The sequence below is a fragment of the Gymnoscopelus microlampas genome (assembly GCF_963454915.1).
Source record: "Gymnoscopelus microlampas genome assembly, chromosome: 17".
NCBI lineage: Eukaryota > Metazoa > Chordata > Actinopteri > Myctophiformes > Myctophidae > Gymnoscopelus > Gymnoscopelus microlampas.
Window position 1 is genome coordinate 44,886,676 of NC_139954.1, and position 26,257 is coordinate 44,912,932.

Consider the following 26,257-nt stretch of genomic DNA (forward strand, 5'->3'; position numbering starts at 1 on the left):
TTTTTTTTCCCTCCGTAATAAGCCCTATATTTAACCCTTTAAGACCGGGGGAACGCATCTGTGTGTCATTTTTTTTAGATTTCTTTCGGGCTATTCAAAAATAGCAGATCTACAAGCTCAAATCTTTGCTTCTGGGGATTCTACAAATGTCTTCTAAATCCTAACAGTTTAAAAAAAAAACGTATGTTTCTATATCAGTGGTTCTCAAACCTTTTCATGTCAAGGACCCCCAAAATGAAATATTTGGCCGTGGACCCCCATCTCAAAATATGTTGTTCCGGGGACCCCCCAGAAGCAAAGATTTGAGTTACAAATGTTCGCTTTAAAATATGTATGTATTAAAAGATTTGCACACATTTTCAAGATTTTTCAAAAATAGCAGATATACATGAAGCTCACGGTGTGAACTTGTATATCTGCTATTTTTTATTGCCAAAGAAATCTTAAAATGACACAGATGCGTTCCCGGTCTTAATGGGTTAATGCTTATAGTTTGTTGTTAGATTATCTTGCATCAGTAAGAAAAAAACATTTTATTAGTTTGAGTCTAATCTTTGAACAGAGAGGCATGTTTTGCCCAGTTTTCTGGCCTTAAAAAAAAAAAAGACATACTGTTATATCAGTTTTTCTTTTTTTTTTGCCTAATGCCCTTCTGTCACAAAGAGAATATATAAGGAAAATGCCGCCCCTGAGGTATGGTAGGTTTTTCCAGACTATGGACAGGACATCTGAAGGCATCCCTCGCCACGTGTGCTGTGCTAAGTAAGTCTGTTTTGCCCTGGGACTGTGAACTAATTGGAAACATTGAAGCATCGGGGCAGAATTAATCTCATACACAAAGCTGAGTCCCCATGTATGGGGGAAAGATGCCCTCTTAACCCTTTAAGGCCGGGAAGGAAACGCATGTGTGTCATTCTAAGGTTTCTTTGGGCTATTCAAAAATAGCAGATCTACAAGCTCATAGCGCGGCACTCGGTGCCGCGCTATGAGCTTGTATATCTGCTTGTATATCTGCTATTTTTTTGAAAAATCGCGAACATTTGTGCAAATCTATTATACCGGTATACATTTTTAACTCAAATCATTTGCTTCTGGGGGTCCCTGGAACAAAATATTTTTAGATGGGAGGGGGTCCGCGGACAAATACATATTATTTTGGGGGTCCTTGACATGAAAAAGGTTTGAAAACCATTGATAAACATAAGTAAAAAATAAAAAAACTTTAGGAAAAAAAAAACCTGTTAGGATTTAGAAGACATTTGTAAAATCCCCAGAAGCAAAGATTTGAGTTAAAAACTTTCGCTTTAAAAAACGTATATATACATTCAACCTAAAGATTTGCACACATTTTCACAATAAAAAAAAAAAAAATAGCAGATCTACAAGCTCGTAGTGCGGCACTCGGTGCCGCGCTATGAGCTTGTAGATCTGCTATTTTTTATATAGCCAAAGAAATCTTATGTCATCTGGCATCCGTGTCATCTAAACGACACAGATGCGTTCCCGGTCTTAAAGGGTTAAACAGGTGTGGGCTGTTTTTTTTTCCTGGTGAATTGTAATTGCGAGGCAATCCAAATAGGACTCTAGGGTGCTCGAAGCTGTGCTCACACAAGCATGCGTCTATTGACTTAATAGGATAATGATATGACAGGAATTGACATTTAAAGCCACCCTGAATGTCATTCACTTTTATTTGTTTACGCCGGGGTCCACCAGGGGATCTGTACTTGGTCCACTCCTTCCCCCCCCCCCATTTACACCAAATCTGTTGCCTGATAAATAGCCGATCTACAAGCTCACAATGTTCGCCTGTTATGACATTTCAAGAATAGAGACGCTTAAGAGTTAATGTGGTAAGAGCACAGGATTCCCCTCAATGGTTTTATAGACGTGTCTTAAATTGTTTACGTTCTAAAGCAGTATGGTACAAGATGACCCCGAGTACATTTTACCTCATAATCTGCTTTGCTTTGTGCCATCTTACATTCTAATCTAATCTTGGGGAGGGGGGTGGGGGGATGACACCGTTTTAACTAGACCAGACAATGGGACTCATCATCCGCTGCTATAACCTTTTACGGGGCGGTTGAAAAAGAAAGCCCGCCCCTTACTTGTCCACCCATTTTTGTGGTGCCCAGGGGCCACTCATCCTCAGATGACCTGACAACACACAACTCATCTCTACTCTCTCTAAAATCTCCTCTTTGATTACTTTACCAAAGTCACCCCACCGGACCGCGTGCCACGGGAGTGGGCTTGATGAGTTATAAACGTTGGGTGGGGGGGGGGGGGTGGTCTCCTATAATCACACCGCCTATGTCTTAACCCATTAAGACCGGGAACATCGCATCTGTGTGTCATTTTTCTTTCTTTCTTTGGGCTATTCAAAAATAGCAGATCTACAAGCTCATAGCGCGGCTTACCGAGCTATGAGCCGTTCGCGCTATGAGCTTGTAGATCTAGCTATTTTTGGGAGAAAAAAACGTGGAAAATGCGAGCAAATCTTTTGAATACATATATAAGTTTTTTTGGAACAAAATATTTTGAGATGGGGGGGGGGGGGGGGGGGGGTCCGCGGCCAAATTCATATAATTTTGGGGGGTCCTTGACATTTTGAGATCCACTGACATTATAGCTACATACGTGTTTTTCAACATACGTGAGGATTTAGAAGACATTTTGTAGAAATGCAAAGACATTTTACAAATGTTCGCTTTTAAAAAAACATATACATTCAAAAGATTTGCGCACATTTTCAAAAAAATCACACCCTGTGTGAAGTGAGTGGTGCCTTTGATGAGCCCCGTATTGACCCCCGTATTGATGTTGTCATCGATGTTCGTGGACAGACATACATACATACATACATACGGACACACGGACAAAGTCATGTATAGAGTGGTTGCCTTCGGCACCACTTAAAAAATAGCAGATCTACAAGCTCATAGCGCGGCACTCGGTGCCGCGCTATGAGCTTGTAGATCTGCTATTTTTTGAATAGCCCCAAAGGAATCTACGGACACACGGATGCCGGTTCCCGGTCTCAATGGGTTAAGCTCAGCGGTGACATGATGAAAACAGCTGTCGGCCACCTTTTCTCTCTCTCTCTCTCTCTCCCCTATATGTGCTTACTTGACGTCACAACACCTCCAGTTCTCTCTAATCCTTTCAAACAGTCTGCTCTCGTACGCCCCGTGTCCATCAAAGTCCTTGGGTTACGGGGGGGGGGAGGGGGGGGGCACCGAACAGCCATACTAGGGGGGGCTCGGCTCACTGCAAGGTTTGCTGCTGTTGCTGGCGTACAGTGAAACTCGAGGTATATATACGCGGTACGGTCGGTGCCTCGGCTTCTTTCAGTCGCTCGTGTGCCAGGAGCGACCACAATTAGGTCCATATGGTGGCTTTGAAGTTGGGGGGGGGAAGGGGGGGGGGATCTAGCTGTGATGAATGGGAATGAATTAAGGATCAAACCCTGCATTGGTGATTTGTCCTTAACCCTTTAAGACCGAGAACGCATCTGTGTCACTTTTTGATTTGAGCTAAAAAAAGCATTATTTTGCACTTTGGGCTATTCAAAAATAGCAGATCTACAAGCTCATAGCGCGGCACCGAGTGCCGCGCTACGAGCTTGTAGATCTGCTATTTTTGAAGAATCGTGGAAAATGTGTGCAAATCTTTGAATATATATTGTTTTAAAGCGAACATTTTTAACTCAAATCTTTGCTTCTGGGGGGGGGGTCCCTGCAACAAGATGGGGGGTCCGTGACCAAACGGGGGTCAAGGACCCCCAATCATTTTGGGGGTCCTTGACATGAAAAAAGTTTGAGCACCACTGATATAGAAACATACGTTTTTTTTTTTCAGAATACTGTTGGGAATTAGAAGACATTTTGTAGAATCGGCTTCAGGTCTTAAAGGGTTAATACCAAAGTTTAGCTAACACACGCTGGCATCTGTTCAGTGATGACATAAGCAAGAAAAACGGGTGTTTTTCAAAACACGCCGCGCAGAGCTACACAATTGAATAATCTGAACTCCTGGGGAACTGGCAACGTCGTTCGTGCCAAAATATCCGAGGAGCGTAAAGGAAAAATAGACGAGTCGAATTTATTCCTCGATTTTTAGCATTCTGGCAAAGTATTCGCTGTCATTCAAAAAAAACATATATAGTGTAGTAGTTGTTCACCTTTGGCCCAAAACGGCAAGCTGCATTTTCCCAAGTACAGCAGTTGGGATCCTAATAATTGCAAGCTTAACTGGTACAGACAGTGAGTGAGGAGTGATTTGATGCTTACAGATGTGCCACTTCAAAACTTCACACGTTACTGTTCTTTCCCTGAAAGTCCCCTGAAAATGCATTTTTTTCCTCCCTGTTCTGCCCTTAAAAAGGCACTGTTTTGCCCCTGAAAAGAAGTTGTCACTACACACCCCCGTTCTTCCCTTCAACAGACATCCATATACATGAGAACAAAAGAATGTGTGTTGAAGAAGGTGTCAGACTCATTATGAGGCGAAAGGTGATTTGAAGAGGTCCTTGACCAGTTGCTCAATTTAATTAGCATCATAGAAGCAGTGATCATCAAAATAATTCAGCATTTTAAATGCCCTTCTTTGTCCCTCTTATTGCCCTGGGAATCCCCTGAAAATTTACTGTCTTGGCGATGGCAGGACATTTGAAGTTTTGAAATGGCACATCTGTAGTAACGCGTACTGTAGGTATAGGGTCTCTAGCTACTGCCACTGAGGCAACAGCCCCCCCCCCCCCCCCCCGTACCCAGCCGTTCAGATCGGCGTGACAAGACCATTCCCACATCCCTGACCTGAGGTGGCTCCCCAAGAGCTCCCCGGAGAATCCTTTTCCTCCTCCGCATTGTTTTAACCCATTAAAGACCTGGAACTGTGTCATTTTTTTGATTTGAGCTAAACACACTTTGGGTTATTCAAAAATAGCAGATATACAAGCTCGTAGCGCGGCACCGAGTGCCGCGTTACGAGCTTGTAGATCTGCTATTTTTTGAAAAATTGTGAAAATGTGTGCAAATCTTCTGAATATATATTGTTTTAAAGCGAACATTTTTAACTCAAATCTTTGCTTCTGGGGGGTCCCTGGAACAACATATTTTGATGGGGGTCTGCGGCCAAATACATATAATTTTTGGGGGTCATTGACATGAAAAAGATGGAGCACCACTGATATAGAAACATACGAAACATACGTGCTGAGATTTAGGAGACATGTAGAATCGGCTTCAGGTCTCAATGGGTTAAATGTTTACGAAAGGCTTCAAGTGAGATTTACTCCTCGTTCGGATGCAGCAAGGAAAATGACAAGCATGTAACCATGGCTGCTTCACAAGTTGAATGACATCATGGTGGAACGCGCGCGGGGAGAGTTTTTTTTTTCTTTTTTTAATTGGAACAGAATGACTTCTGAGGCGCGTTTCCCCCCGGAGACCGATGGCGCTTGTGTGTTACAATGGAACGCGCCACATGTATCCCAGTGATCCAACTCCGCTAAAATAATACTCGTTTCTACCCGGCCAAACATGCTCACACAGTCAAGTGGTTCTCGGGGGCTCCTAGAAGTTTTTTTTTTTTTTTTTTTTGACAAGGGCAATTTTTTGTTTCTGGGACCCAAGGTTTTGTCTCGGTTCCAAATCCCCCAGAATCAATTCCAGTACCTGTCACATTTTAAAATGTGGTTTGTATTGTGGATATTACATCTTGATACACGAACAATACTACTGTTTATAGCCTCGATTTGTTTGTTTGGCGTTCTCTTGGATAAAGAAGAATGCCGGCAGCCAGGTGATAGATTTGTTTTATTGTCTTGTTGAAATTTGGGCAAATTTCCAAGTGAGGAGGCGGAGGAAACATATTGCTCGTTGCAAGCCGTTGAGTATCGTCTACTTATTTTTTTTTTCTTATTTGCAATGCATTGTCAAATCATTTTTATTTTTGTAACAAAGCAAATCCCTCCACATACATAGCACTCAGGGATTTACAATACAGTACGACGTGTCCCGGCTCAACCTGGATAGAAAATAAAGAAGGGAGAAAAAAAAACATTGAAAAGACAAGTTATATTTGGTGTTTGTCAGGGTATTATGGATACACAGCAGATGCCCGCGCTTCTGTGTGGCCTGAGAATAATCTGCTTGTTGGTCCCGATGTCATGTTTTTACCCCATCCATATGCATATTACATAATTTCAACTTATCCCCCAAAGATCTGCTATGAAAAGAAAGGCAGCATTTCCTTTCTCTTCCCCGGACTTTGAGGTCTCTTGCAGTGGTGGAAAAAGTACTCAATGTTATACTTAAGTAAAAGTATCAATGCCGCAATGTAGAAGTACGCTGTTACAAGTACAAGTCCGGAATTCTAAATGCACTTGAGTAAAAGTACAAAAGTATTGGTATCAAAATGTACTTAAAGTACCAAAAGTAAAAGTACTAAAATGTTTGAAAATAGCAGATCTACAAGCTCACAACACGTCGCGATGCGACGCGTTGTGAGCTTGTAGATCGGCTATTTTCAAATAGCCTAGGTATAAAATAGGGCTGAAGTGGTTAATCCATGTTTTATGATATCATAATTTATATCTGAAAGTTAACTAGTAACTAAAGTTTTCACATAATTGTAGTCGAGTAAAAGTACAATATTTGCCTCTGAGATGTAGTGGAGTAGAATTAAAATGTACTGAAAATGGGAAATACTCCAGTAAAAACTAAAACATTCCTCAAAAGTGTACTTTAAGTACAGTACTTGAGTAAATGTACTTAGGCTAAGACCAAAGGCGAAAGTGCAAAGTCCCCTTCGCTCCCCTTTTCCGTCTCAATCTCCATCCAAGTCAGGAACACGCTCTCCTTCGTTGGAATTCCCCCGTAGGCCGTTCTTTGACCAGCGGCGTCTCACGTCCACGCCACAGCGAAAAGTGGACGGACGGCCACGCGTCCCTGCTAGGAGTGCCCGCCCGGTGAGTGAGTGGTTGGACTCTACACACTCAAAAGTGGACCGCGATCGCTTCTGACTAAAGGGTCAGCTAGCTCATAATGACTGTAATGTAGATCTTAATGTGTTCTAATGACCTGCTCGGGTCCGCGGTGCCCACTGACTGACAAACATCCCCTTCTATACCGGACGTGACCGGCCCCTCGTCAAAAAAAAGAAGCATCATCAGTGATGGCCGTTAAATGGCTGGGATTTTTTTTTGAGCTTTATGATGATGAGATTGTTTTGAAGTGATGCCCCCCCAGGACAGTAACCTCAATGCTTTATAAAAACCTTTTGGCCTGCCTTCCCTTCCCTTTACTCTGACCTATAACAAAATGACCCAGGCCAGCTTTAACCCCGAGGGCTCGAGAGCAAGGGGATTCACGCAACCAGTTCCACCTTAACCCCTTAAGACCGGGAACGCATCTGTGTGTAACCACATTATTTTATACTTTGGGCTATTCAATAATAGCAGATCTACAAGCTCGCTCGGTGCCGTGCTACAAGCTTGTAGCTATTATTGAACATTTTTGAAAATGTGTGCAAATCTTTGAATATATATATATATATGTTTTAAAGCAAAAAAAAAAAACTCAAATCTTTGCTTCTGGGGGTCCCCGGGACAACATCGTTTTGAGATGGGGGTCCGTGGCCAAATACAATTTTGTGGGTCCTTGACATGAAAAAGTTTGAGAACCACTGATTATAGCGACAAGTTTAAAAAAAAAAACTGTTAGGATTTAGAAGATATTTGTAGAATCCCCCAGAAGCAAAAGATTTGAGTTACAAATGTTTTGCTTTAAAAAAATATATTATTTTTCAAAGATTTGCACACATTTTCACGATTTTTCAAAAAAAAAATAGCAGATCTACAAGCTCATAGCGCGGCACTCGGTGCCGCGCTATGAGCTTGTATATCTGCTATTTTTCAAAAGCCAAAGAAATCTAAAAATTATACAGATTCCTTCCCCCGGTCTAACTGGGTTAACAGTGGCTTGAACTCAGTGGCACGGACGGACGTTCACACATCAGACCACTTTACTCGTATGCAGTGTTATGTCCTTCTCTGAGATGATGCAGGTTTGACCTGCGATGTGTCCTTTCCTTCAACTCTTTGTTAATCTCTCGTTTAAACATGTTGTGTGAGAGTGACCCGGAATATATGTACCGAAGTCTCTGTTGCCCCTTGTTGTGCCTTGTGGTGTTAATTGCATATATGTGACCAAATTTGACTGGGAGACAGTCATCTAGCAATTTTTTCATTTTCATTCTTTCATGAAAGCAGGGAATCATAGCAAAATAATGATATATTGGTTAATAAGATTGAGCGAATAGTTTTGAAACTACAGCTTATAGAACTGAAGTCAAAGTTAAAACTCTTATGTCGAGAAAACACCGCTTGAATTAGCGGTTGCTAGCTCTCTAACCTTATATCTTAGCTACATGTTTATGCATTTATTTCATATTTACATGTCGATTTAAGCTCTGACATTTATGTCAGACATACTCTAGTAGTATGTGAAGAGTCTAACTGGGCTATTAACTCATTTTGGATAAAAAAAATAAATAAAAAGAAAGTCACATATTGTCTTTTCTGCTCTTTTTAAAACACAACAATTCTACGTGTAGACTAGCTTATACACGGTCCGTCTCACGCAATCTAGCAACAATTTTAGCTTTGAGATGACATATATCATGATTTAAAAATAAAAATAAAAAAGAATTAGGCAAACGATGCAATATTCATATGCTCTGTGGGTAATATCATGTCTGACCTCCTTTCAATAGACTGATAGAATGTACATTTTCATTTTGGGCGTCATAAAACGCGACCGTAACCCAATTATTCAGTGGTCCTCGCGTCTGTATTGAATGGGTTCATAGCATAAAGGCCACGCCGGGCTCTCTGCCTCACCGTTTGCCGGGTCTCCCAGATCCATGCCGTTTTTCATTACCCGCTGGGAGAGACACTTGTGATTATTGCCAATAAAGGAAATTAGATCAAATGATTTTTGACTTTGACTCCCCCCCTTCATCCTTTCACATTTAATCAAATGCACAGAGGTAAAGTCATCACAGAAATTGCTGTTGATTTATAAATAAGCTAATTGGTGGCATATTCTCTAAGTACCCCTTCTCTCTCTCTCTCTCTCTCTCTCTCTCTCTCTATCCCTCTCTCTCTCTCCCTCCCTCTCTCTCTCTCTCGCTCTCTTTCTGCCAGTAGACAGAAGCAGGTTTTTATTGCCCCTAGTCAAAACCTCTTCATCCAATTTCTAAAATGGCTTATCGAATAAAATTTTCTCCCAGGGGCCTCCGCGAAGCAGCAACCATTGGTCATACCTAACCACAACGCGCCTCCTTGTCAGCCTCCCCCCTGAATGGACGCCCGGTACGAAAAGAGATGAATCCATGTCCATATCTCTTATGTAATATATCCATCTCCCCACTCCTCTCCACTTTGGCACTTTTATCAATGGGCCTGTCAAGGTAATGTCTCGCTGCTTTGGTTTCTGAAACGCTACTCTAAATTGCCTTTATGGATCCTAACCCATTAAGACCTGGAACGCATCTGTGTCACTTTTTGATTTGAGCTAAAAAAACATTATTTTACACTTTGGGCTATTCAAAAATAGCAGATATACAAGCTCATAGCGCGGCACCGAGTGCCGCGCTACGAGCTTGTAGATCTGCTATTTTTGAAAAATCTTTTTTTTTTTTTTGCAAATCTTGAGATTTGAGTTAAAAAAGCGAACTTTTGTAACTCAAATCTTTGCTTCTGGGGGATTCAACAGTTTTTTTTGAAAAAACGTATGTCGCCATAATATCAGTGGTTCTTTTTTCCATGTCAAGGACCCCCAAAATGACATGTATTTGGCCGCGGAACCCCATCTAAAAATATACGTTCCAGGGACCCCCCGGAAGCAAAGATTCGCTTTAAAACAATATAAATTCAAAGATTTGCACACATTTTCACCATTTTTCAAAAATAGCAGATCTACAAGCTCATAGCGCTACGAGCTTGTAGATCTGCTATTTTTTGAATAGCCAAAGTGTAAAATATTGCTTTTTAGCTTAAATCAAAAAAGTGACACAGGTGCTTCTTCAGGTCTTAAAAGGCTAATAATGCAAGTGCTCGCTAGAGACGGGCGGTATAGCCACAGCGTTTTGTCCTCCAGCCCCCCTTTCTTTTGCCTTACGTTTCCGCGCATTCCTTATGCTAATTTCCGTTACACCTTAAGGCCGTATTATCGCCCATTACAGTAGTCATTCTTTCTCCCTGAGAGGGCTCTATTAGATCAGGGAGATAAGTGCTTTAGGTACTGCTAGATGAATAAGGGAATGAGCATTAAGCCATTTTAGCCTTTAAGCGGTATCCCGCACGGAGGAATATGGGTCTGAATTGTTTTAGGTACTTTAAACTCTTATAAGGTGTGCTCACAGCCTCTGTAATTTGTAATGTATTTTTTCCCCCCCTTTTTTCCTTTGGGGGGGGGCAGGGGGGGGCGGGGGGCATGAGAGGGAAGCATATGAAAGACTCTTCCGAACTCTCCTTCAGATCCTTTGTTTTGACAGGACTGTACACTTGATTTGTTATGGACGTGTCTGACCAACAGTTTTCTTCACCACTTTGACCCATCCCGATTCTAAAAATGCCTTCTAAATCCCCCATCTCAAAATATTTTGTTCCAAGGACCCCAGAAGCAAAGATTTGAGTTAAATGTTTTACTTTAACCCATTGAGACCGGAAGCCGATTCTACATGTCTCCTGAATCTCAACAGTTTTCTGAAAACATATGTTTCTATATCAGTGGTGCTCAATCTTTTTCATGTCAAGGACCCCCAAAATGATATGTATTTGGCCGTGGACCACCATCAAAATATGTTGTTCCAGGAACCCCCCAGAAGCAAAGATTTGAGTTAAAAATGTTCGCTTTAAAAATATATATATTCAAAGATTTGCACACATTTTCACGATTTTTCAAAAATAGCAGATCTATGAGCTTGTATATCTGCTATTTTTGAATAGCCCAAAATGTAAAATAATGATTTTTAGCTCAAATCTAAAAATGACACCGTTCCAGGTCTTAATGGGTTAAAAGAATATATAGTATTAAAAAATGCTAAAAATGTATAAAATAATGCTTTTTAGCTCCAATTTAAAATGGCACAGATCTATAATAACATGCCCAAAATATGGATGCCAGTTTTGAAAGTGGTTACGCGTCACATATTTTCGCCGAATGTTCGCCTATTTTTGCCAAATGTTGTGCCTATTATGTTATGCCCAGAATACGGACGCTAGGTTTTTAAGTGGATAATTTGTGATGATTTCCAGAGATAGCGTGGGGACTCTTACAGTAACAGTAACAGTACACAACAAAACAGGCTCACAGTGATACATCTTGCCAGCTACCATTGGTCATGCCGTGATGTCATTCTCTCGCCACAGATGACTTCTGGCGTCAGTGACAAAGTCTTTGACCAAAAATCAGTGTCAGCCCTAGCTGTGGTTATTAGCGTGTTACAACAGCAGAGAATAAGTAATATTTATCCCCGAGGCACCGATGGTGCGATATTTTCTTTTTTAAGATGATCTACTGTTGCTTACTTTGTTTCACATGTTTTTTGTTATTTAGATTTGTTTGCTTGACCACACATGTTAACCCATTAAGACCGGGAACGCATCTGTGTGTCATTTTTTTAGATTTCTTTGGGCTATCCAAAAATAGCAGATCTACAAGCTCATAGCGCGGCACCGAGTGCCACGCTATGAGCTTGTAGATCTGCTATTTTTTGAAAAATCGGGAGATTTGCGGCACAATCTTGATTATATATTTTTTAAAAGCGAACATATATACATAAAAAAACAGATATTTGCACAACTTTTCATGATTTTTCAAAAATAGCAGATCTACAAGCTCATAGCGCGGCACCGAGAGCTTGTAGATCTGCTATTTTTTGAAAAATCGGGAGATTTGCGGCACAATCTTGATTATATATTTTTTAAAAGCGAACATATATACATAAAAAAACAGATATTTGCACAACTTTTCATGATTTTTCAAAAATAGCAGATCTACAAGCTCATAGCGCGGCACCGAGTGCTTGTAGATCTGCTGTTTTTGAATAGCCAAAGAAGTCTAAAAAATGACACACAGATGCGTTCCCGGTCTTAAAGAGTTAAGAATGTTATTTAGATAGCGCGTTGTTTCGACAGATGTTGTTGGGTGTTATGTTTACCTGGTATCCTAGTTTCTCCGAAGAAGCACTACATTGTTCTGTTCGCACTCCACTTATGTGACTTATGTTATGTTGTCGTTTGTTGACTAGGGTTCATGCCATTTACTGATTTTTGTGTCGCTCTGGATAAGAGACAAGAAGAGCATCTGCTAAATGTCAAAATTGATTGTAAATTGTTACGTTTTTGAAACAAATTATATTTCCCCGCTACTATTATGGGAAAACCTAGATTCTCATGATAACGTGACTAAGATGTGTATGACCCATTAAGACCTGGAACGTATCTGTGTCACTTTAGATTTCTTTGGCTATTCAAAAATAGCAGATATACAAGCTCATAGCGCGGCACCGAGTGCCGCGCTATGAGCTTGTAGATCTGCTATTTTTTGAAAAATCTTGAAAAAAAAATGTTTTAGATTTTTTTTCCAAAAACTGTTAGGATTTAGAAAATCTAGATCTAAATCTAGAACATTTTTTAAGAATCGCCTCAGGTCTTAATGGGATAAACTACACGACATGCAAAACCCGGAACGATCCTCGACAAAGCTAAAAGTTTCGGTGAACAATGCCCTCGCTCCGTGACTTCACAGAGAAAGAAAGAAAGAAAGAAAGAAAAGGCGCGCGAGCGAGTAGAGACAGGAGAGAGTGGCCCCTCAACACTGCTTCGAGAAGTGCCAGGATCCCTCTCTCTCTCTCCGTCCGTATGCCTCCGTGGAGCATGCAAAACATCGCTCCTCTCCCCGCCCTCATAAATTCAACCCTTAGCCACGAAGACTTGCCCCGGTGCCAGCACTTCCAATGTGTTTCCCATTCCTCCGTTGAATGACATCAGCATCTTTCCATACTTGCCCCCCCCCCAACCCACTCCAACCCACCCGCCTTTCGCCCCCTCTCTCACCCCCCCCCACCACTCCACCACACCCCCTGTCCTGCTTCTTTCGCGATCCCCCCCTCTCTCTCCAAGGAAAGCAAGCGAGCCGTCACACACACAAGGCCCAGGCAGAGTTTCAGTAGCGTTGGAAGATCCCTTTTGTTTGTTTTCGCTGGTGACTCTGTTGTTCTGCGATGCAAATCACTCGCAAAGACGGATACGATCATCCTGCACCAGAAAGGCAGGTTTTTTTTTTTGTTGTGTTGTGGCCACTGAGATTAGTTGAGGGGAAATGGTGTTTACTGTGCGTACAAACAACTGCAGTTGATTAGCCCTTTAAGACCTGTAACGCATCTGTGTCATTTTAGATTTCTTTGGCTATTCAAAAATAGCAGATCTACAAGCTCATAGCGCGGCACCGAGTGCCGCGCTATGAGCTTGTAGATCTGCTATTTTTTGAAAAATAGTAGGGATGTCCGATATTATCGGCCTCCCGATATTATCGGCCGATATTAGCATAAAAATTTATATCGGGAAAATATCGGTATCGGTTTTTGAAAAAAAAAATTTTTTTTTTTTTTTTTTTTTTTTTTTTTTTGGCTTTATAAATAAGTTACAGGAGTTCTTACTGTATATGGTGTGTGTGATATGAAATTTGAGCTTACCCTAATCACAATAATCCCCGCATATATCGGTATCGGTTGATATCGGTATCGGTAATTAAGAGTTGGACAATATCGGTATATCGGTTATCGGTAAAAAAGCCAATATCGGACAACCCTAAAAAATAGTGAACATTTGTGCAAATCTTTGCTTCTGCGTCTTCTAAATCTTAACAGTTTTTTTTTTTTAAACATATGTTGCTATAATATCAGTTGTTCTCAAACTTTTTGCATGTCAAGGACCCCCAAAATGACATGTATTTGGCCGCGGACCCCCATCTCAAAATATGTTCTTCCCGGGACCCCCAGAAGCAAAGATTTGAGTTCCAAATGTTCGCTTGAAAAAATATATATTGAAAGATTTGCACACATTTTCACCATTTCTCAAAAATAGCAGATCTACAAGCTCATAGCGCTTGTATATCTGCTATTTTTGAATAGCCAAAGTGTAAAATAATGCTTTTTCGCTCAAATCAAGAAGTGACACAGATGCGTTCCAGGTCTTAAAGGGTTAATTATATTTACTGTATTCTTTCTCTCTGTGTGTGTGTGTGTGTGTGTGTGTGTGTGTGTGTGTTTGTTGCCGGCCCAGCCTCCTCCCGAAGCACAAGCTCCTTCTTCTACGCAGCAGCAGCAGCAGCGGCAGCGGCAGCGGGCCTGAAGGGTTGTCTCGTGATGTTGACATCAGCGAGCCACATACTCCACGGTAATCAAGGGGTGGTGGTGATGACTGCCATCCATTGACCTTGGCCTTAATGGTTGTAGTTTTAGGAACTTAGAGTAGCGTTTGGCCGTAGCGAATGACATCATTAACTTGGCATCTCTGTGTTTGAGAGAGGGCAAACCACCGTGGTGTGTGTCGGTAGCAGCAGAGCAACATGGCTGAAAATGTGGGAAAGGCCCTCTCTGAACGTCTACGTTTGTCGTACAGCTGTGGCGCTCGCCAAAAAGTGTTTTAATGTTTCTTGTTTTTTTTTTTTTTTACTCTACTCAGTTATCATGTTACACATCAGTCATTTATTACATAAACCTCTGAGACACACATGCAGCTATGATGCCTCGTGGGGCCAACCAGTAGCAGTTACCCATGAACACATTTTGACCTTGTAATTACTAGACTGTCGCCATCTGTGCTATATATATATATATATATATATATATATATATATATATATATATATATATACAGTATACACATATACAGTATATACATACACACACATTATAGGGGGTGTCAGTGATATTTTCATGTTAAAATAAATCTTACAGAAAAATACATTCTCAGCTCAGTATTCCAATTTGATCTAATCAAGAGAGAGAGAGCTCGTAAGGATAAGGAAGTGAAATTGGAAGTGACGACACACAAATATCTTCAGGCAAAGTAGGAACAGCAACACTGAAATTGAAGCCAATGAGTGATCTTTGTGGGGTTCTCTCTCCTGATTGGAGGAAATTGTATCCCCCCCCCCCTTAAAACATAATCATCACGTATTATGGTTATACTAGGAGGAAGATTTTTTTCAAAAAAGTGTACAGAAATTGTTAAAATTGAAAAAAAAAAAAAATTTGTAATTATGTTTTGAACAACATAATTTTTCAAAAAAAACTGTTAGGATTTAGAAGACATTTGTAAATATGTGCACACATTTTCACTATTAAAAAAAGAAATAGCAGATCTACAAGCTTGGTGCCACGCTACGAGCTTGTAGATCTGCTACTTTTTTTAATAGCCAAAGAAACCTAAAAATGACACAGGTGCTTTCCCGGATTGAATGGGTCAATCCCCCCCCCCCCCCCCCCCGATAGGTGTGAGGAGGAGCTGAGCTCTCCTGAGGACAAACAAGAGGAACCACGCTGCAGCTCTCCGGCTGCAGAGGAGACCGTATGCTCCGAACGGGCTCCAGGGGGCGCCACGCCGCCGGACCAGGGCGAAGGCCAAGGGGGCGGAGCTGAGGCGGAGGTGAAGGAGACGGCCGAGGACCACCAGACTAAACCTCTGCACATCGTCTGGCCCCACAGGTGGTGAGTTACACTCAAGCAGGGATGTCCGATCTTATCGGCCTCCCGATATTATCGTCCGATATTGGCATAAAAATGTAATACCGGAAAATATCGGTATCTGTTTTTCAAAATCCTATAGGCTCTATGCACAGCAGCCATATTGGACAGAAATTGGGCCCCTTCCTTACTTCCTTCACAGGTGTTACCAATGACACTAATGAAGGCTCCGTTCCATTTAGTGTAGCACAGTGGTTCTCAAACTTTTTAATTTCAAGGACCCCCATAAGAGAGGGTGTAACTCTGAGAGTGTACAAATGGAACCAAATGGACCCGGGAGGGTCCATTTGGTTCCATTTGTACACTCTCAGAGTTACACCCTCTCAAGGAACCATGAGGGTCCCTGGACCACACTTTGAGACACACTAGTATTTCTAGAGAGCCAACATGCCACAATATCAGCACCCTGACTCTGTTTGACCAGAATGGAACAGAGCCTTCATTAGCATCATTGGTAACACCTGTGAAGGAAGTCAGAAGAGGCCCAATTCTTCTCCAAAATGGCTGCTGTGCATAGAGCCTATTCCATCATATTCAAGGGCTTTTGCATAGAAATGAGACAGACTCCGGTCACTTTCAAATCAGAGCACTGCAGAGGGCAGGTGTGTGTGTGTGTGTGTCCACCTGACGATCGTTGACGCTCGTTAATGTTATAGGCACTCGAGTCATACATCGTTAAACCGACCGTGTCCGGCGACACGGTTCGTTTAACGACGTATACATTAGCCTTTTATGTTATGAAGTGAACAGGTGACGAAACGCAAACATGCACTCAAATGATTTATACTTATAGTTGCGTGCCGGTGTGGCGTGCCCGAAAATAACAGATCTACAAGCTCGCAACACAACGCGTTGTGAGCTTTTGTAGACCACAACTATTTTAATTTGCAACACCGGTGTGTAACTAAATGAACCCTTAAAGATCAAGGAGACATAATATTTAAATTCGGGATATTCTAGTAGAATATGAGAAAACAGTACTTATGTTTTATTTTAGCATTCTTACAAACAATAAATATGTTTTACAAATGTCGGAACATTTGTGGAATGGAGGAGGTCTACCCTTGTAAACTCACCTATGTACATCATCAATGCATATTTAATTGACCATTTTACGGTAGAGAGGCGTCCAGAGCACTGCAAATATATCTGGATTTGAGTGCTAGACATCTACAATGTTCATTTATAGGCCAATATTATAGTCAAAGTACTGGCAATATAGTCCTCCTCGCGTCTAGAGCAGGGGTCTTCAACGTTTTCAGGCCAAGGACCCCCTAGCTGAGAGAGAGATGAAGCAGGGACCCCCTCTTTTGTCCCTCTACACCTATACCTTGTTGCCAAAAATAGCAGATCTACAATCTCACAACGCCTCGCGCTGCGAGGCGTTGTGAGCTTATAGATCGGCAATTTTTGGCTAAAGTTCTCCTCAGAAAAGGGATGCTAGGGTTGAAGTGGTTAAGGTAAAAACAAAATCCTATCACACAAAGATTTGGCGGACCCCCTGTAGTAACTTTGAGGACCCCCTAGGGGTCCCGGACCCCCTGTTGAAGACCCCTGGTCTAGAGGCTTCCTCCACGTCATCACCGTGCAGTTCCTTTCTGCTACCACCAGGGTCACCTTTTCAAAACTTCTCATTTTATGTCCTTACTGTATAATGATATGAAAATGGAAGCTGATATTGCTGAGATATGGACTAATATGTAAAATATCAGACGCTGACCCTTATCCATTGCCCTACCTTCTGTCTGTCACGGAGATTAGTATTTGGCTATCTTCTCATGGCGTATCAAAACACCGGTCAGGCGTTTACAAAGCCAGGACCTACGTTACCCCAGCTAGGCCTAGTTAGCCTATGTTGCTATCCTTTAGCCTTTGATCTGTGTTATTTGCCTCTCCTGGCCTGGTCTGGTCTGGCATGGCATGAGTTAGAACCAAGCAGTCACGCAAACAAGCGGTAATGCGATGATGGTGTCGTCGTGTACGCTCTCTCTCATGACGGAACCTCGCTGACCTTAGAGTACCTCGGGGACAATGGCGTCGGTATGTTCCAGAACCCCGCAGAGGGGCTATTTGCTTTGGACTGTTAGCCAGGTTGTTTGACAACAAAACCAAGGGGCATGGAAAATTACTAGCACACGTAGCACTTTGGTAAAGAAAAAAAGAAGAAGAAAGAGATACCGGTGGTTTGTGTTATGGGCTTTTGAATAAAGATGAGGAACGAAGAAGTCTAGTGCAGGGGTCTTCAACGTTTTCAGGCCAAGGACCCCCTAGCTGAGAGAGAGATGAAGCAGGGACCCCCTACTCTATATAGTACAAAATTGTGTTTCAGATTAAAGTTCTTTTTTTACTTAGTCTGCTCTTTTTTTTCCCTCTACACCTATAGCCTCTTTGCCAAAAAAAGCTGATCTACAAGCTCTCAACGCCTCGCGCTGCGAGGCGTTGAGAGCTTGTAGATCTGCTATTTTCGGCTAAAGTTCTCCTCAGAAAAGGGATGCTAGGGTTCAAGTGGTTAAGGGAAAAAATAAAATCATATCACACAAAGATTTGGCGGACCCCCTGTTGAAGACCCCTGGTCTAGCGGTGTCCCTAGTGCAGTGGTTCTCAAACTTTTCAGGCCACGACCCCCCGAAATTCTCTTATTTGAGCTGGGACGTCCCCCACCCTGACAAGCACTTCATTTAGATTTGACTTGGTTCCATAGTGAACATAGCAGATCTACAATTATCTACAATCTACAAACGAGGCGTAGTAGATTTTTGTATACAAGGCGTTGTAGAGGCTTGTAGATTTATGTTTAAACATTTTTCATTATTATTTGACAATTTGGCGCTAATGTTTGACCAGTTTTTATAGTATAGTTTGATGATTACCTTTGATGCAGTAATGGCCTTTTTTAATTTAATGTATTTCTTCTTTTTTTTGGTGTTAGGACAATTAGGTCTTAAAAGTCCTTAAGTCGTCACTTTACTGTCATCTGGAGAACCCCCCCCAAAAAAAGAAAATCATGTGGAGACCCCCCTGGGGGGTCAGAAGAACCACTGTCCTAGTGGACGGTCTGAATGAATAATCTGTATTATTATTATTCATTAGGTGTTTGTAGAGTATGACAGGACATCAGCACCATTATCTTGTGAAGAATCAGCAAAGAGAGAACGATCCATTATAAGCATGGGGGGTGGGGGGGTGTATCTAACAGAAAACTGCACGATCATTAAAATCGTTTGAAGTTTAGGCCCCCCTTTTTTGGAATACCCACCCCTCCACCCCCCACCTCCCTGTCGTTCTGCTCCATGTACCTTTGGAGAGAGCAAAGACAACAGGGCTTTCTGGGGGTAGTTTTGCATTTTTCTCCCCTGACTCTTTCGGGCTGCAGGTCTGACTTTCCCTCCTGCATGCAGGAACATTCCTGTAAATCAGATTAACCCATAAAGACCGGGAACGCATCTGTGTCATTTTTTATATATTCAAAAATCGCAGATATACAAGCTCAAGCTCATCTACAAGCCCTATGAACTGCTATTTTAGAAAAATCGTGAAAATGTGGCAAATCTTTGAATATATATATATATATATTTTTTAATGCGACCGTTTTTAACGAAACATATTTGCTTATGGGGGGGTCCCTGGAACAAAATATTTTGAGATGGGGGGTCCGGGGCCAAATACATGTCATTTTAGGGGTCCTTGACATGAAAAAGTTTGAGAACCACTGATATTATTTTTTGTTTTAAACAGTTAGGATTTAGAAGACATTTTGTAGAATCCCCCTGCAGAAGCAAAAGATTTGAGTTATAAATGTTTGCTTTAAAAAATACATATATTCAAAGATTTGCACATTATTTTCACGATTGTTCAAAAATAGCCGATCTACAAGCTCATAGCGCGGCACTCGGTGCCGCGCTATGAGCTTGTAGATCTGCTATTTTTGAATAGCCCAAATAAATCTTAAAAATTACACACAAGATGTTGTTCCCGGTCTTAACGGGTTAACAACCCGAGCAAAAAAAGACCACCATCGCCGCAAGGTTCCATCGGTTTGGCGTCACTATTGGGCCATTGTCAGCGGCGGTATCCAACGCCAACCCGCACCCGCACCGCCCGCCCCCCGCTCTCTCTCTTGTTTTGCGCCGACTATCTGTTTTTTTCACCTACTCTTATATCGGTAACAATGGCACCCGCCATGTAATCTCCTCTAAACTGAGCAAAACACAGATGGATTATCGCTCCGAAACATCCAAGCTTCATAAACGTTGGCTTTATTCTGGGGCTAAATTAGGATTTACACAGAGTAAAGGGAGAGTGAGTGAGACATAGGGAGAGAGGGGGAGAGAGAGAGAGAGAGAGAGAGGGGCCCCCGTTAATCTCCGCGATTGAAGCTTCTCTCAGTTTGTTCCATTTGGTCCTCGTATTTTCTCTCTCTCGCCCTCCCACTTTTTTTTTTTTTTTTTTGTCCTCGTGGTCGCGTTGCAGATTGTTAATCTGTGTGTGGCCTGGATCCTCACAGATTATGGGACCGTCTTATTGCAGGCACCGCTTTCCAGGGGAGGGATGGATGGAGGGAGTTGGGTGGGGGGGCGGGGGGGGGGGGGGGATCAACGTTGGACAGCTGTTTACAGCCAGGTGAAGGAGGAGGCAGACTGCGTGCGTGCCACGGTTAGCGTTTAACCCATTAAGACCTGGAACTGTGTCATTTTCAGATTTGAGCTAAAAAAGCATTATTTTACACTTTGGGCTATTCAAACATAGCAGATCTACAAGCTCGTAGCGCGGCACCGAGTGCCGCGCTACGAGCTTGTAGATCTGCTATTTTTGAAAAATCGTGAAAATGTGTGCAAATCTTTGAATATATATATTTTTAAAGCGAACCGTTTTTAACTCAAATCTTTGCTTCTGGGGGGGTCCCTGGAACATATAATATTTTGAGATGGGGGGGGGGGGTCCGCAAATACATATAATTTTGGGGGTCCTTGACATGAAAAAAGTTTGAGAAGAATATTATAGCAACATAAGTTTAAAAAAAAGAGAAAAAAAACTGTTACGATTTAGAAGACATTTGTAGAATCCCCCAGAAGCAAAGATTTAAGTTACGAATGTTACACGATTTCACCAAAAATGTGCAGATCTACAAGCTCGTATAGCGGCACTAACCCAGCTCTGCTATTTTTTGAACAGCCCAAAGTATGAAATAATGGTTATAGCGAAAAAAAAAAAAAAAATCTAAAATGACACCGTATGCGTTCCCCGGATTGAATGGGTTAACCGGTGGGGGGGGGGTAGGAGGGAGGGAGGGAGGTTAAAGCTCTTCTCTATCAAAGCTTTAGCTCTCTGGGACACACTAAAGGGTGATCAGGATCAGCTTTTACCTTTTATCCTCAAGAGGATTGCCATCCTGTTGCAGCTCTGATTGAAAATAAAAAAAGCCAAGCTTGTTGTTATGTATACCATTAAGAGAGAGAGAGAGGGCCGCGGGTCAGGAAGGAATACCACAAGATAATCAAGGTCAGGGGTCTTCAACGTTTTCAGCCCAAGGACCCCCTAGCAGAGAGAGAGGTGAAGCAGGGACCCCCATATTGTATAACATTGTGTTTCAGATTGTAAACTTTTTTTGTTTTACGTGGTCTGCTCTTTTTTTCCCTTTACACCTATACCTCTTTGCCAAAAATAACCGATCTACAAGCTCACAACGCCTCGCAGCGCGAGGCGTTGTGAGCTTGTAGATCGGCTATTTTTGTCTCAGTAAAAAGGGCTCAGAAAAGGGATGCTAGGTTTCAAGTGGATACGGTAAAAAAAATACACTTATCATGCAAAGATTTGGCGGACCCCCTGTAATAACTCTGAGGACCCCCTAGGGGTCCCGGACCCCCTGTTGAAGACCTCTGCTCAAGGTGATGGATGGATGGATAGAATGACAAGACAGACAGACAGACAGACAGACAGACAGACAGAAATGCAGCACTGCGGTAAGATGCACAAGTACGGGTGATCTCGCGAAATAGAAACACGTAGGTCTTAAAGAGATATTTCACCCAAAAAATACTTTTTTCTATCGATCACCCCATGGAGACTTCAATACTGTACTGCAGTGGTTCTCAAACTTTTTCGTGCCAAGGACTCCCAAATTGATATGTACGTGGCCGCGGACCCCCACCTGAAAATATGCTGTGCCAGGGACCCCCAGAAGCAAAGATTTGAGTTGAAATGTTCGCTTAAAAAAATATACATATTCAAAAATGTTCACGATTTTTCAAAAATAGCAGATCTACAAGCTCATAGTACTCGGTACCGCGCTATGAGCTTGTATATCTGCTATTTTTGAATAGCTAAAGTATAAAAGGTAAAAAATATTGTGACGCTATATTAACACATTTTGCTGGGGACCCCCTGGAACCCCCCCAAGGACCCCTGGGGGTCCCCGTACCCCACTTTGAGAACCAATGCTGTACTGTACTGTACTGTCGATCTGTAGCTCTCAAAGTGTGGTCCGGGGTTAATATAGCATCACAATCATTTTAACCACTATAACCATATTTCCTTGACGTGAAAAAGTCAGAGAATCCACTGCTCTAGAATAGATGTCACCATACTAGAGAGGAGCATGACTTCTATTTTCTAGTATAGCGCTACCAGCTGACAACCCCCTCCCCCCCAACCCCACCCACCCACCCCCGCCCCCCCTGGGCATGGCCTCGGACACTGACCTGAGCCAAACCCCTAGCCTTCATTAAGGGCAGGTCCATATAAGAGTGACACTGAGCTGTTAGAGTCATCTCTTTAATTGCCGTTGGATGCTACTTGTGTTTTTCCTTGACAATTTGGTTCTTGGAATTGGTCGTGATGATGATCACAATGAGGTCACGTCACCGTATTTCCTCCCCAGTAATATTTCCTTTAGGGACGGAGTGGGGCAGACTGTACTTAAAATAGCTTTTTAAGTAGAGATCTGACCGATGGCACGTTTTTTTGGGGGTCAGATGCCGCGATTTTGGAGAACCCTCTAGAAGTTTTACTGATTTTCTTTTTAACCCATTGAGACCTGAAGCCGATTCTACATGTGTCCTAAATCCCAACAGTTTTCTGAAAAACGTATGTTTCTATATCAGTGGTGCTCAATCTTTTTCTTGTCAAGGACCCCCAAAATGATATGTATTTGGCCGCGGACCCCCATCAAAATATTTTGTTCCAGGGACCCCCCAGAAGCAAAGATTTGAGTTAAAAATGTTCGCTTTAAAAGTATTTATATTCAAAGATTTGCACACGTTTTCACGATTTTTCAAAAATAGCAGATCTACAAGCTCGTAGCGCGGCACTCGGTGCCGCGCTATGAGCTTGTATATCTGCTATTTTTGAATAGCCCAAAGTGTAAATTAATGCTTTTTAGCTCAAATCTAAAAATGATACAGTTCCAGGTCTTAATTAATGAATAACCCAAAAAGTAAATATTAAATACACACATAAACTGAGCTTTATTTTATTTAACCGCTTAAGCCCTATAAAAAAAATGTAATTGACAAAACAAGCTCACAACGCATTAAAGGTTCTATGACATTCATTTTCACTTTTTGTAATGTTTTTTGGGGGGGTTTTATGACCTCAATTAGACCCACAAAACCTGAACTTTGAACATTCAGTGGATTTTCTGTGGTCTGTTTCTTTTTGAATAATTAGGCTGAAAGGTAATCTGGGATTGGCCCCTTGACTTTGATGTCACAGTCACTTAATCCCGCCCCCTCTCCTCCCCGCCCCTCCCCTCCCCTATCCTTTCCTTTGGGGGTGGGTGTAGCAGAGGTGATGATTGACAGGCAAAATCCCTCAACAGCGACACCCGCAGGCAAAGATTACTTTTGACATTGCAGTTGAAAAAGGCTTTAGAAATGTGAGAGAAAAACACCTGCAATGGCTCACTGGAGTGGAATGTTCAGTTAAAACTTGTATATACACGTTTGAAGGACCATGACAAACACTTTTAATGTGTTGTAAAACTGAATGTCATGAAACCTTTAAGCCCTATAAAAAAAAAAATCGTAGACAAAACGAGCTCACAACGCATTAAAACACGCGCTGTGAGCTTGTAGATCGGCTATTTAAAAAAAAAATTGATAATTTTTGAAAACTTTTGAAACTTTTCAAAACAGGGATGTCAGGATAAAAGTGGTATAAAAAAAATTGGGGACACATCAGCTGCATAACTGTAGATACCAATGTTTCAAATAATGGCTGATACATCATCAGCCAGAACATTGCATCGTTCTGGCTCTAACATTCAGACCATGTGACACAAAATCCCCATTGAATCTAATGATGATGCATTCCTGGGGATGGGATGGGATCGGAGTGACTTGGGAGGTTTCTCTGTGCAGGGCGACACTTTCTGCAGTGGTGGAAAGTAGAGTATTTCCAATTTCCAATACTTTTACTTCTACTCCACTACATCTCAGAGGCAAATATTGTACTTTTACTCCACTACAATTATTTGAAAACTTTCGTTACTAGTTACTTGTTACTGATTATTATTACAAAACATACATTAACCACTTCAGCCCTATATACATTTCGGCCATTTGAAAATAGCTGATCTACAAGCCCACAATGCGTCGCGAAGCGGCGCATTGTGGGCTTGTAGATCTGCTATTTTCAAAAGATTTTTATACATTTGAAAACTTGTAATGGGACATTTTGCATAATGAGTGCTTTTACTTTTGGCACTTTAAGTAAATGTTGATGCCAATACTTTTACGCTTTTACTCAAGCTCATTTTGAAATTCCGGACTTGTGCTTGTAGCAGACATTGCAGTATTGATACTTTTACTTAAGTAAAAACATTCGAGTACTTTTTTCCACCACTAACGTTCTGACGACTCTTCAGCGAAAGGGTTACATAATCAAAAAATATGTCCGCTGACGCGGAGGAGGACACGATTGATACAGCGTTTCACAGTGAATGACACTTAAAAAGGCGAACAGGGGAAACTGAACCCAACGCTCCCGTTGCGTTCTCATACATACGCTCTCTCCAGTGTACCGTTCTGGGTCCACTATTAGAACCATAAGCTTCCTCTGTTTAATTCACTAGCATATATAGCCCTACATTTACCCCCGTTTCAAAGCATGCATTTGTACTGTAATGTCAAGAGTTTTCACGCTCTACGGTTCCCACATGGTTGGGTCGTTTCTTCTTCTTTTTCTTTTTTTTTTTACGGCATGTGAAATGTTGCCTTTTTGAACGCAGAGCGAGCGCACGCCTTCTCCTCTCTCTCTCGCGCGGTCATAGCGGAGCAGACTGTCACAATCTCTCCTCAACAAGCCCTCTTCTTTGTCTTTCAAGTGTCCCCTTAACCCCTTAAGGCCCGCGGGAAACAGGGAACGCATCTTGTTGTCATTTTTTGATTTATTTGGCTATTTAAAAAATAGCAGATATACAAGCTCGTAGCGCGGCACCGAGTGCCGCGCTACGAGCTTGTAGATCTGCTATTTTTATGGAAAAATCGTGAAAATGTGTGGAAATCTTTGAATATGTATTTTTTTTTTTTTCAAAGCGAACATTTTGTAACTCAAATCTTGTGCTTCTGGGGGATTCTACAAATGTCTTCTAAATCCTAACAGTTTTTTTTTCTTTTTAAAACGTATGTTGCTATATATATATCAGTGGTTCTCAAACTTTTTCCATGTCAAGGACCACCCAAAATGATATGTATTTGGGCCGTGGACCCCCTCCATCTCAAAATATGTTGTTCCAGTGACAAAGATTGAGTTAAAAAAAAATAATATATATATACTCAAAGATTTGCACCAATGTTCACGGTACAAAAAAATCTACAAGCTCGTAGCAGATCTGAGCTTGTAGATCTGCTATTTTTTTTTAATAGCCCAAAGAACTCTGTAAAATGACACAGACGCGTTCCCGGTCTAAATGGGTTAATTAGGGCTTCACTCGTTTGGTTTGCTGGTGATAGGGCTCATTTCACATTGTGCATTGGAGTAAATAGTATTTGAATTTTAAAACGCACCTCTTGGGTGCAACATAAAGGGGAATATTTAATCACCGATCTCTAAATGAGAGGATCTTATTTTCTTTTGGGTTGGTATGTTATGCATATTAATGAGGCTTCTCTCTGGTTATCCACGGAAAAGATAGCTACTTTTTTTCTTTTTTTTCTCCTCTCCTTCTCTCTCTCTTTCCACTTGATCATTTCTTTTTTTCTCACATTTCCCTCTTCTTCTCCTTTTCCCTTCACTTTTTCTCACATGGGTTTCATCTGCATTCGTCTTCGAGGTCACCGGGGTGATAGGAGCAAGAGAGAGAGAGAGAGAGAGAGAGAGAGAGAGCACAAACCACACAGGGGTATTAATATAAAATATACATTTCATAAGCAAAGACTTCCGTGTCATACTGTAATGCAGTGGTTTTCAACCTTTTTTAATGCCAAGGACCCCT

The 26,257-nt window shown here is 41.7% G+C and overlaps 1 protein-coding gene across 1 annotated transcript in view; it reads left to right on the forward strand.

Moving 5' to 3' along the window:
• gtdc1 (glycosyltransferase-like domain containing 1) overlaps positions 1 to 26,257 on the forward strand; it is a gene marked incomplete at its 3' end in the record, with an annotated part of 71,812 nt that overhangs the window by 19,367 nt on the left and 26,188 nt on the right. Inside the window, exons 4-5 of the mRNA XM_084084297.1 lie at positions 14,360 to 14,473; positions 15,574 to 15,789. Of these exons, the coding sequence (XP_083940423.1) occupies positions 14,360 to 14,473; positions 15,574 to 15,789 (330 nt within the window). The remainder of the gene's footprint in view (positions 1 to 14,359; positions 14,474 to 15,573; positions 15,790 to 26,257) is intronic.